The sequence below is a fragment of the Falco punctatus genome, assembly GCF_963210335.1.
Source record: "Falco punctatus genome assembly, chromosome: 1".
NCBI lineage: Eukaryota > Metazoa > Chordata > Aves > Falconiformes > Falconidae > Falco > Falco punctatus.
The window spans coordinates 94,856,716-94,869,328 of NC_137580.1; the positions used below are offsets into that span (position 1 = coordinate 94,856,716).

General features: G+C 59.9%; 1 protein-coding gene and 1 long non-coding RNA gene across 8 annotated transcripts in view; one reads left to right on the forward strand and one right to left on the reverse strand.

Moving 5' to 3' along the window:
* Window positions 1-12,571, reverse strand: part of SH2B3 (SH2B adaptor protein 3) — a 42,743-nt gene extending 30,172 nt beyond the window's left edge. Inside the window, exons 1-2 of one of the 7 annotated variants that reach the window (XM_080390627.1) lie at window positions 4,141-4,668; window positions 3,007-3,792 (exon numbers count right to left, since the gene is read on the reverse strand). In XM_080390627.1, coding sequence (XP_080246753.1) covers window positions 3,007-3,792; window positions 4,141-4,617 — 1,263 coding nt within the window. In that variant the 5' untranslated portion in view covers window positions 4,618-4,668. Of the gene's footprint in view, window positions 1-3,006; window positions 3,793-4,140; window positions 4,681-4,703; window positions 4,840-10,632; window positions 10,991-12,445 lie in introns of those variants that run through there. The other 6 variants (XM_080390629.1, XM_080390632.1, XM_080390630.1 and 3 more) reach the window with 6 other exon arrangements.
* On the forward strand, window positions 5,812-9,336 carry LOC308065198. The gene is made up of 2 exons (XR_013928708.1): window positions 5,812-5,946; window positions 6,433-9,336. It is a non-coding gene; the product is annotated as an uncharacterized lncRNA (long non-coding RNA).
* Window positions 12,572-12,613: the final 42 nt, after the last annotated feature.

A 12,613-nucleotide genomic window follows, 5' to 3' on the forward strand; every position in this document is an offset into this window, starting at 1 on the left:
AGAAAAACTGCCAAAAGCAAAGCAAGGGAGCAATGGCCAAGCCGCGGCGGGGCACACGTGGGGCCACCCAGCTTTGCCCACGCACCCTGCCTTTCCAAGGCCATTGCAAGGTGCTGAATATTTGGGGGCTTGGCTAGATGCTGTAAAGCCATGCGGCTGAGCTGGATTTCCATTGGCATCTTATTATTTAAAGGCTAGAAAGGGCAAAGAGGAGGGCGCTTCCAGGGAGACCTCAAGGGTGACCGAGTCTAACAGTCCAGAGACCAGCCGGGTATGAGAGCGCCCAAGGACTGTTTTTACAGTTGCTTATTTAAAACCATTAATATTCCATGACGATCAACAACATCTTAAAATCAGGAATAGATCTACCACATGGGTGAAAGGCAGCAGCAAAGCCCTGTGAGCACCCTGGGGCTGGAGGATGGAGGGGAGGGGGCTGCCCACCACCTTCTCTAGGGAGTTATTCATTACTAGTTGGTTGTTTTGAAGGAAAAAAAACCCAAATAACACAAACTAAACCAAAACCCCCAAACCAACAAGCTGTTTTGTTCCCACTGTTCCACAGTTCACCCCTTGCTGGGTTTGGGGAGTAGGACTCCCTAGCACTGTGGGGTGCTTTCCACCACCCCCAGAATCCAACCACAGTTACTGGGAAAGGGGCTGGATTGACTCTGCTGTAAAGACGACAGGATCTGGCCCTGGCCCAGTTAATTAAAAAGGAAGGACCCGCCCTGAGAATATTTGCACAGGAAGCAATTTGCTCCGCAGACTTGCAAAATCCAGCGAGGAACATCCCCCACATCCACAGACCTGGCTGAGAAACTCCCCTTGCTCAAGGGCCCCGGGGACCACGGGGTCCCCCGGCCTCGAAGCGACAGGGACTCACCAGGACATCTCCGTGGGACAGAAATCTGATGCAGACTGCAAGGCGTAACGCTGCAGAGCGCTGGGTGTGCTTAGGAAAAGTCTTGTTTTAAATGTCTCCTGCCTGTGGGTCAAAGGCAGTCAGGGGCTACGGGGAGAGGAATAAGGGGTGTGGGGGAAAAACAAAAAAAAAAAAACAAACAAAAACCATCCAAAACCACCCAAACAAAAAAACCCAAAAACACACAAAACAAAAAAGGGGGTGGAAAAAGCAGTGTCTGCAAGCACCAGATCCTGGGGCAGGCAGCACGCAGCAGGGGCCTGACCAGGGGCTCATCCTGCAGGATAAGGGTGCTGCTCCATGTGCAAATGCTGGCGGTGCGATGGCTTTGCTCCCTGCTCGGTGCTCAACAGCTTTTGAGGGAAAAGGCTTGGCAGAAAGGACTGCTCAGTTGTGCCCTGTGGCTGTGCCGGGTCACCAGGGATCTTGTTGGGCATGGAGGTGGCCAAATCCATACTGTGCACAGGGAAAAATTAAAAAATTATAAAAACACTCAGGGGCTTGGTGCCTGGGTGGTGGGGGCATGGGGGGGTGCCCATGGAAGGGTGTGCTTGGCCCTGACTACTAAAGTCCCCCAGCATGGGGGAGCACAGCCGCCCCAGGAGGGCACTCCCTTGCTTCGCTTTAGTTCTGGCTTTTGCAAAGCCTCAAGGGCAGGTCTGGGCAACAGCCACGGCGGATGCAGCGGAGCAAAGCCGGCAGCAAATTTGGCAGCAGCACCTGAAATAGCACAAGCCCAAACACCCCCTCCCCACCTGCCAGGCTGCTCCCTGTGGTGGGGTCCCATGTGCCCGCTGCCATCCCAGTGAGCTGGGCTCCAGACCATGCCGGCACCCAGCAGCGCTGCCTGGCTGCTGGGAGCACCCTCGAGGACCCCCAAAGTGATGCTGTTTGGAGCCAGACCCCTCCCCATGCCCAGGGATGGGGACACACACTCCCATGGGGACAAACAACTGCAATCTCTGACATGATGGAGCAAAACCAGATTTTATAATTTGCTGTTGTTCGTTTTTTTTGGTGTTTTGTTTTATGTTTAATACTGAGTCATTTGATGGAAGCAGCAGGAATTCAGCCAGCTGCTCCCTAGTTCTGCTGCCACGGTGAGCAGCAAACACAGCCCAAAGTAGGGACAAGGCTCCAGCTCTGCCAGAGCCTCCCTCCTTCCAAAGCATAAGTTAGTCATCAAAGTTAAATGAGCACACAAAAAATAAAAAAAATAAAAAAAAACAAGGAAAAAGGAAAAAAAAAAAACCATCCCATCACGCCTGCGTAAGACCTGCCATGTGGAGGAACTGTCTTTTTAAAGATTAAATACCACAGCTCCCCCCACATCGCTCCCTGTTCACTCACATCCTGCATCATCTCCGCTCCAGCCGGCGTCTAAGCACCACGGGAGCTCCCCGGGGCAGCAGAGATCTGAATTTCTAGCCACAAAAGTACTTACCAAAATAAAATTAAACTCCCTTACAGGTCCCACAGGGAGCAGAGGAAGGCACAGAGCCTAGTTTCTATTTTCCCCCTTCCTTTCCCAACTTGCCCAGGCAAGCAGATGCCCTGGGTGCTGAAGCCACAGCACAGCAGGGACGGGGTCAACGTGGGGTTTGCCCGAGTCGGTGCCCCCCTGCTTGCTGGGACAGGTCCGTGGGGCTGGGAATGAGCGGGATGGAGGCCACCAGCTTCCATCCTCAGCTCACAAAGGCAAGCACTCTGCTTTTAGCTGGAAACCCCAGGGTTGAATGCAATCGCATCTCAACCGATCGCAACCATGAGCGCACACGTCACTCTCGGCACATGCTCACAGCATATTCCACCCTTCAAATGCAAGCCTGCAGCAGCGGCTCCACTCTCCTCTTCCATAAACAGGGTGCAGCCTTGTGTGGCTGCGGTGGAGGGAGAGCAGTGGCAGAGCAAACCCCTCTGGGTTCTGGGCTTGTGCCCGGACATGCTCACAGTGAGAAACCCTCGAGATGAGCGGTGCAGTGCTCCTCCCCGTGCCGGCACCCTGGCATTGTCCCCAACCCACTGCCAAGTGACCCACAGCATCACCCAGCTGAAATGGGCAAGAGCTGGCAGGTCCTTACCTTGGGCGGGTCGAAGAGCTCCAGCACGTACTCCTCGCTGTCAGGCATCCCCGCTCGCCGCAGCACCAGGCGGCAGCGCTGCCAGCGTGTCCCGCTGTCCAGGGAGGTCTCGTCCAGCAGCCCGTACTTGAGGAGCCCCTCCTTGCGCACCTCGGGGGGCTGCTCCCGCGACAGTCCCCACGGGAGGATGCGCTTGCCCAGTCCTGGCTTGAGAGCCACCTCTGCCGCAGCCTCCCCATCGCCATCCCCGGGGAGGGCATCCGAGGAACGGCGTCGGAAGAGGCTGCGCCAGCTCCTGCGCAGTTGGCTGAGCGAGAAGGGCCGCCGCGCCGGCCCAGCCAGCTCCTCTGAGCTCCAGGACTTGTGCAGCCCCGCCGGGGCAGCCTCGGGGCTTCGGCTGGGCTGCTCGGGGTGGACGCCTGGCTCTGCCTCAGCTTTGGTGGCCACTGTGCCCAAAGGGGCATCTGTGTGCCGCCGGTGCGTCTCCCGGTAATCCCGTGCTGGGCCGGTGGGCAGGATGCGGAGCTGGTTCATGGCAAAGCCCTCTTTCACCTCATGGCAGAAGTACTGCTGGAAGAGGTCGGTGAACTGCACCGAGAAGTTCTCGGCGGCCAGGAGGTCATGGTGCGGGTGCTCAGTGGCGAAGCGCAGGTAGTGCCGCGCCAGCTCCTTGGCGGTGCTGATGGCGTGCAGCTCGCAGAACTCATGCCAGCCCCGGGGATGCGCTGGCGTGCCGGCTGGCAGAGCGTGCCCATTCATTGCCGTGGCTCCAGCAAGGCGGCTGCACTGCAAGACAGAGCACACCAGCGGTGTCACAGCAGCCCCAATACCCTGATGCCACCACCCCACCCCAGCAGCCCCCGGCCAGCACGGCCATATGCTGCTCCAAATGCATATCCGCAGGGCAAACAGCCCGGGACATGCTGTGCTTAGCTCAGGCCCCCGTCAAAGCCGCTGTTGACCAGGGCAGAGCACAGGGACGTGCCACAGCCAGCCCGAGGGCACACCAGGAGCACACCGGTGAGCGGCACAGCCGCATGAACATCGCTACGGCCCACTACCCAGCACAGGCAGTGGCCATGCAAGACCCCAAGCACCCAGCCCCGTTGCAGCACCTTGCATCCCTGTCCCCACCTGGCAGGGCCGTGCCTCAGTTTCCCCACCTGCGAGGTGGGGCGCAGGCAGGTCCCGGAGCGGGACGTCTGCGCGGCTTCCTGCCAGCACAGCTGCCTGCAGCTGCCCGCCGCCCCGCGGGGACACCCGGCCAGGCCACATCCGCTCTGCTCCTGCCAAGGCTTCGCCGCGCCAATGGGTTTCCCTCCAGGGACCTATTTCAACAGAGCTGATAAAACTGGAGTGGGGGCAGGAGGGGAGGAAACAACGTGAAAAGCTGCAGAAATCCAGGGACGGAGCTGCCTCGCCTGCCAGATCCACCCAGCCCCACCGGCCTGGGGAGCCGTGACCATGCCACCGGCACAGCCAGGGATGAGCACATGTCCCCAGGGGATGCTCTGCTGCCTGCGGGACCGAGGGGCTGTCGGGCTCTGGCAAACCACATCGTATCTCTGCCTCAAGCAGATTTTGCTGCAAGGTCAATCTGACAGCACCCATGGCTGACGTGCAGCTGCCCCAGCGTGCCTGGCTGCGCCTGGCAGCGGCGTTCCCCATGGCCAGCCCGGCTGTGCCGCACCGCTTACCACTCAACCTCGTGCTCGCCCGCGACACTTATCGGGGCCCTGCACCCTGCTCAGGCAGGAAACATTGGCCAGCCCACCCGGATCCTGCTGCGCTGGCACAGGTACCGCCACCTCCCCAAAACTCCAGCCACCTGGCAGCAGCACCCTGGCTGCTGGGAGGAGAGGAAAAGTGATTGCAGTTGTCAGGGGGAGGAAAAGGGTGGGTTTTTTTTTTTTTAAAAAAAAAAAAAAAAACAAAAAAACGAAGAGGGGCCAGAAGGAAGCAAGCGGGGTGATGCAGAGCATGCCAGCACGGTGGATCTTGTTTGCAGCCGGGGAGGCGATAACGCTGGGAAGCAAACCTCTATCTCTGCCCACCCGCCGCCCTTCCTAGTATGTCCTGTGAAGTCTGTAGGCGAGGGGAGATGTTATCTGCCCCCCGCCAGCCTCGTCAGGGCCCAGCTTCTCAGAAGAGCTGCCCAAGGCACAGGGCTGGCCGGTGTTGCGGCAGTGCTGGGCATGCGCCTGGCCGTGGTCCGGCTGAATCCCCCGGCAGGGCCCCCATGTACCGCCGTCTATCAGCACCGCCAGCCTGCCGATGACTCAGCATCCTCCGGCTGTGCTCCCGCTTCCTCCCGACACCCGGGAATTGCCACCATGGCCACCGACACTGCCGGCACGCTTGGCGGGATGCTCCCCCAAAATGCAGAAGGAAGCAGGGCATCCACGCGGATGGCTCCTCAGGCAGGTGAGAGATTCCCAGGACAGGGAATTCACCTTCCAGGTTTTCAGACTGGCTCCATGCTGGCTTCAGGAGATGTTTGCAGCGCGGGAAAAGCTGTGCTTTGCCTGCACCACGTGGCGGGAAGCAGCCGAAGGCCATCTCCAGTAGCAACTTGGTTTTTCCAAACGGTGCAACGATGGGAAATACACCCCCAGCACTTCCTTCTGCCGGCACCAGCACAAACTGCAATGCCATCCTCCCTGCTCCTGCCCGGCACACTTCCCACGTGGAAACAGCTATCCTGGATGAATCTATGCTCGAGCTACCACAGCAGCATCCCGCTCCTCCACCCAGCCCAAGGTTTCTGCAGGAATATGCCACAGGGATGAGAGTGCCCGCTGCTGGGTGGGCTTCTCCCTGCTCCAGCCCATTGTGCTCCATGATGCCACAATTCAACAGCCAGTGGCTTTAAGGGAGAATTTACATCTGCATCCCTTACACCCTGTATGTTCCTACAAGGGGCTTCCAGCCATCCTGCAGGTCAGCACTGAGCTGAAGGACTTGTCGCAACAGCTAATTGCTTTAATTTGCACTGAATGGAGAATCCAACCCACCCTTGGACACACCATGGGCTGGCTGGGATGCAGGGGGCTAGCAACCCCCCCAGCTGCTGGAAGAGCCCTACTTCACCCAGCCTGCCCCATCTTGGGGCTGGTTTTGGGTGCTGGGGTTGTTTTGGGGTGCTAGGCCAGGAGCTTGAGGAAGAGCGGGACGGGACAGACCGGCCACGGGTTGGCTTTGATGTGGGCTGGGGCAGTGAGCCCCAGCTTGCGCAGGATCCAGCCCTGCAGCCCAGCCGCCCCCGGGAGATTTCATTAAACTCTTGCCCAACCTGGTGAGCATCGCTGCGGCAGCGGATGCTGGCACCAGCTGGGACGGTAACCCAGGGGTTGGATCTGGCAGTGGGTTATTTGTGCCTTCATGGTAGTAAAAATCCCAGTAAATGCATTTGTTGTTTAATTGCAGCCAGAGGAGCTGGCAGCACCGAGCAGCACCAGGACAATGCTGGGAGCCAGCGCCGCGGCTCTGCCACCAACTCCTGAAGGATGAGCAGTTGGGAGCCAGCCGGCTGGCCTCACCATGGAGGGGCTGCAGGATCCAGCCCACCCCCAGCCAGCCATGCAGGGGGCTGCAGCTGCACGAGAAGGGCACCCTCCAGCACCCAGCACTGCAAATCCAGCCTCCAAGGGAAATGTTACGGAGCAGAGACCACGCTGCCATGCCCCAAGCTGAGCGAGCCCCGCTCGCGTGCGCGCACAGGCAGCCCCGGAGCATGTGCAGCACAGCCAGCACGCCACGATCCGAAAATGAAACCGGCCCCAACTCCTCACCGCCACTCTCCACGCCAGGAAAATGCATGCCAGCAACGTAAATAGGAAATTTGATTTATATGCCACTCTCCCAGAAACAACTGTTCCCCAACCGGAGGAAAAGCAGCTGGCGGTGTTTTCAGCTCCCTTTTATAAGCACTGGGCTGTTCAAAATTCACCCCGAGGACTATTTTCAGGAGGGAGCAAAGTGAGGGTCTGGGAGACGCCCTTGCTGGCCCTGCAGCTCCCCGCTTCCCGAGTGGCAGAAATACAAAGTTCCCACAATCCCAAGAGCGGGAACATTGTTCCTTCCCAGGATGTCCTCCATGAAAAGAGCTATTCTGAGCCGGCAGCAGCCTTTCTTGGCACGGCCCCGCAGCCCTCTCGCGAGGCAGCTATAAAAGGCTGGGTTACAATGAACAGCACTTTTCAATGGGAGAGCATCCGGTGTAGGGGGTTCGGGGGGATCCAGGTCCCCAGGGAGGCTCAGGGGGACACAAGTCCCCGGGTATCCAGCCCACCGGGAGTGGGATTGCAAGGGATGGGTGATGTGGAGTGTACCCCCAGGGTGGTGGTGGTGCAGCCCCTCTCAGCATCCCAGTCCCTCAGGAAGTGGGGTAGCGGACGCTGGAGGACCAGCTGGATGTAGCCCTGGATTGAGAGTGCAGAGGGGGACAAGCAGGGCAGTGTGGCCATTTCGGGGGTAGGCACAGAGATGCAGCCACTCAGCAAGGCTGAGCAGGGGGAGAGGAGAGAAAGGGTCTGGCTGCAGCCTCCCAGTGTGGGATAAGGTGGGGGGGGGGGCAGATGGGAGAACCCCAATTTCACCCTCCTCTGAGCTGGGTCACAACACGACGTATTCATGGCACATTCCCTGCCTGTGGCTACAGAAAGCAGTTCTGACTCCACACTCATGGCAAGTCCCATGAAGTTTTATTGCTGCCCTTCAGCCCAGCCTCTTCTCCCTTCCAGCCTGCTTTCACCAACGGGGTAAATATTGCTGATTTCCGTGCCTGCCCCCCCTCCCAAGCCGAACAGAAAGCCCCAGCCCACATACCCAGAGCAGCATGGGGACCCCATGGGTGGCAAGGAGGGTGACAGGGCCCCTATCACACCCCCCCCCCCCCTCCAAAACAGCACCCGCATATTTACAGCGCCACTATAAAACAGCCAAGGCCATCTGTGCTTCAGGCTAGCACAATCCACAGTAGAAACTGCCCAGCACTGTCCTGCTCTCCTCACTGGGAGCAGCCCCCCACAGTGGTGTGGATTCTCTGGAGTGTCATAGAGGATGACAGCACAGCACCATCACTCCCTGCAACTCAACAGCTGTTTCCACACAAGCTAGAGGACCCCAGGGTGTCTCAGGAGCTTCCCTCTCTCTGCTTTGGCTGAACCAAACCAACAAATGAAGAAGGAACAGAGCAGCAGGTTGGAGAGACCCCCAGCACCGCACGACCACACAGATTGTTTTCTCAGGAAATCACGTTAAAAGCTGGGAGGTTTGGAGAGGCTGATTTTGCTCTCCTATACCTGCTTTCTCACAGGACATGCACCCCCCTCTCATTTGACCTCCTGGCACTACACAGCTTGCTATACAAAAGGCCAAAGCTGGCCTTAACCTACAGCTCTGCGTGGGCTGAGCAGTGGCGCAGACCTCGGGACGTGGGTGATGTTACAGCACTTGAAATCCAGGGGAAATCCACCCGTATGGCTTCCCCTGATCACTCCGCTGGGACAGATGGGATGGAGACAGCCCAACCCAAACCCATCTCAGGCCAAACACAAGCTCCACGCTCTCTTGGCCTGCAGAAGCTCACCAGGACGAGCCACTGTGGCCAGCTCAACTCCCCAGAAACCCTTTGCCTGCTCCCATTCACCCTGGCACTCATCACCATGGCATCTGGCACCCTGCACCCTGGTTTACACCATCATGCTCTCCTACACCCATTGCCTGCGGGGAAAAGCCTGGCAGTGGGGTGGCCTCTTTCAACAGGGTTTGTTTTGTTGCATGAAATGAATCGCTGTGGTGTAGGCGTGGGAGAAACAGGGCGCAGGCAGCGCTCCCGGGGGAGCAGCCGGCTGGGGGTCCCCGGCTTCGCCCACGGGGACAAGGGGGAGCAGCCAGCAGCCCAGCTCGCCGCCAACCTGGCTCTCCCTCCCCACCACAGCAAGGCCCCCCAGGGCTGGATTCAGCCCTTCCTCCTCACCCAGCTGCGGCAGCGCTGAGGTACCGCAAACCCCGCCAGCACCAAGCTCTTGCACTTTCACTTCGTCTCACCCGCTGGGATTTGTCCTGACGTCTTCGCTGTGCCTGTCAGACCCCAGCAGCCCCACGATGTGTGGGTGGGGAGGGTTTGCCCTGGGTGAGCAGGATGTAAGACCCCTCAAAAGCCACCGGCATTTGCACCCCAATCCCTCTGGTGCGATTTACGGTGCTGGCAGACCCACTGCCCTGCGGGCTCCGGTGAAACCAAAACAGATCTTTTCAGAGGCAATAAATACATAAAGGCAGAAGAGAAAATAAAAGCAATATTGCAGCCAGGGAGAATGCACGGGGCTCTCCTGCCCCAAAAGCAAGTTGAAAAGAAATCCCAGGCGTTGATCTAGTCCCAAAGAAGTCAAAGTGAAACCTGCCAGTAATTTCACAGGCCTTTAGACTCCGCTCCTACAGCCTGCCAGCAAAGCCCGACAGCAGCTGGAGACATGCGAGAGCAGGCAGCGCCAGCTCCCCGTGCCGGCCACCTCTTCCTCCGGCTGCTTTTCCTACCTAAATGCAGCAATCCAAAAAGTCCCCAGGCCACCAGCCCACAACTCCACATCTTGAAGCAATTTGCTACAATATCGAAATCGCAGCTTGACAACTCGTCCCTGTTTCCTTGACAGTAAATCCCAGCCCGGGCAGCAATGACCATGTTATTGCCGCTGTCAGAGCCAGCGGGTCTGGGCTCTCTGTGGGTGACTCCGCTGGGGCTTGGCACGAGCAGGATTGGGCACGCTGGCAGGGCACGGGGAGGCCACTGGGATGCTGTCCGCCGGTGCATCGGCCTCGTGCTCCGAGCCCCCGTGCCTGCCAAGCCAGGCAGCGCTCGCAAGCCAACAAAGTCTGCAGGGAGCAGAAAGCCAGAGGAGCTGCTTGGCAGGCTCTGGCTGGCACCTCCGCTCGGCGCTTGCAGCGGGCACGGGGACAGAGGAGAATGGGGCACGGGCAGGGCAGCACCCCACAACGGCAGCTGGGGCAGGTGGGCATCACCCCACGGGGTCCTGCACCCTCCAAGAGGGGCTGCCCCCATGGCAGCAGCCATAGGGGTCTGGGGGCAGGCAGGGGAGAGTGTGCAGAGGACCCTTGTTCCAGGGACAGGGAAACGGGGGACCTTGAGGGGGGCAGGGATCCCAGAAGAGGGGGATACTCTGGGGTAAAGGGGTGCTAGCAAGATGGGGGTCCCCAGGATTGGGGGCACCCGCAGGGGAACAGGACCCCTTGGATAGGGAGTGCCCACGGGGGAGCCAGGTGCTGGGAGGACGGGACCGCCACGGGTGAGCGTAGCCCCCGGGAAGGGGGAGCCGGAGGGAGGGGGGCGGGATAAGAGTGGTCCCCCACAAAAAGGGGTGCGGGGCGGGGAGCATGGGGAGAGGTCCAAGGGCTCGGGGCTGGCAGAGGAGGGGGATCACGCTCCCGGAGCCGCAGCGCTGGGGTCGGCGGGGGCAGTGGGTTGGCTCCCGAGGGAGCTCCGGGGGCTGCGACCGGAGAGCGGCCGCCGCTGCCTCCTCCCGCCCCGTCGGTCCCCGCCGCTTTCGCTTTGAGCGGCACAGCCCGACACGGCCCGGCCCGGTCCCGCTGCGCGCCCGCGGTTACCTGCAGGAGAAGGCGTCCGGCTGCCGCTCGCCCATGGTGGTACGCGGCGGAGCGCCCGGGGACGGGACGGACGGGGCGGACGGGACGGGGCGCACGGCACGGCTTGGCACGGCTTGGTACGGCACGGCACGGCTCAGGCAGGAAACCGGGACAGGCGGCTCCGCATTTCCGCCGAGCGGAGCCGCGGCGGCGCGGGGCGCGGACCCCGGCCCCGGGCGGGTTATGTAAAGCGGAGCGGCGCGGCCGAGGGCGGAGGCTGCGCGGGGGCGGGGCGGAGGGGCCGTGCCGCCCGTCCGTCGGTCTGTCTGTCCGTCCGCCCGGGGCCCGCCGGCAGCTCCGCGGGTGCGCACCGCTCCGCGCCGCCCCTCCCCGACGGTGCCTTTATCTTATCGCATCCGCGCCCGCGGAGGCAGCGGCATAAACAGCCCGGCTGCGCTCGTGGGGGGCGTGGGTTTTATTTATTTTTTTTTTAATTATTTTTTAAATTATTTTTTAGGTTTTATGACTTTCACAATTTTTTGCTCGGTCCCCCTCTTTTCTTTCCCCCATCCCCGGTCCCAGTCCCCCGGGGGTCGGGAGGGAGCCGGAGCGTGGGGTGGTTTGGGGGCTCAGGAGGGGTGTGTGCAGGAAAACACCCCGCTTTCCTGTTCCTGCCCGGCCGCATCCTCCTACGGCTCCACGGGCTGGAACCCAGGGGACCTCTGTGGTGGCAGCAGTGGGCGAGACACCATCTGAAACCCCATTTCTCATCATTTTCTTCTGCCTTTCAGTCGAGGAAATTATTGGGCTGCAAACGGCACCGCAGGGCACTTTCCGCACCCCGCAGGAGTGGATCAGGCCACTGGGCCCACAGTTGTCCCACACCGTGGGTGAGGGCTTCAGCCGTGACAGAGCAGTCACAGTGTCCTCCTGGTCCCAAGCAGGGCTGGGGACTGGGGTGGGTGTACCCGGGCCAGGCTCGGCCATCCTGCTGCCCCCCCAGTGCCATCCCATCCCAGGGGCAGCACAGCAGAGCTGCAGCCACCCACCCTGCGAGCCATGGGAAATGGGAAGACAATAAACTTTTGCTGCACCTTTTTCCAGGAAAGGGCTGATTTGTGGTCTGTATCGTCACGTATGGCCCATTGACATCTCCCACCCGTGTCACTGGTTGTCCCGCGAGCTCCTCTGGGACCTCACCCCCCCCAGGCAGTAGCAGTGCCAGTGACAGAGGGGGTCTCCTTGCTCCACAGACCCCCCCGCAGGCGCTGCTCACACTGGGCACGCAAGAGCCACAGCATAGCAGCCCAGCCCAGGGGCTGGCATTCACCCAGCACACCAAGCCGGGGAAACCCAGGCATTTACAGACACCACACAACCGATTTGTGGGTGTTGGGAAGGTGGAACCTGCAGGATTTTGCCCTTGGAGACTGGGCTGAGGCACACTGAGCTGTTTGTGAACCAGCATCTGTGTGCCACCACCAGCAGGCTCCATCCTCGGTGACACTTAGAAATACACCCCAGTTGCTCACCCCATCCATTCCCAATCCCAATCCATCTCCTTTTGATGAGGAAAAGACTGAAATGGGACCCCCCCACTGGTGCTGGGCTCGGGGACTGGCCCTGACCACGGCCCTGGGGTGCTGCTGGTGTGAACACAGACCTGCTACCCCCCTCCAGCCCCACCAACCCCCCGGACCAGATTTGAAGCTATAACCCCATGTTCCCCTTGGGCATCATCTGCTTCAGGGATCCAGATGACTCTGCATCCAACTAGCCCTCCCCAAATCCCACAGGGAAGTCGCTGGGAGTGGGTGACATGATAAAATCTTACCTTAAAAGCTGCTTTTTAATTCCTCCTGCTGTTGCTTTATGCATAATTGCACCTTCTGCCTTTTTTTTTTTTTTTTTTTTTTTTTAAGTGAGATTGAGCAGTCGGCAGAGCCTGGTGCCTGCCCTCCTTCTCACGGGTGGCTGTCCCAGCTCGCAGCTATTGCACACT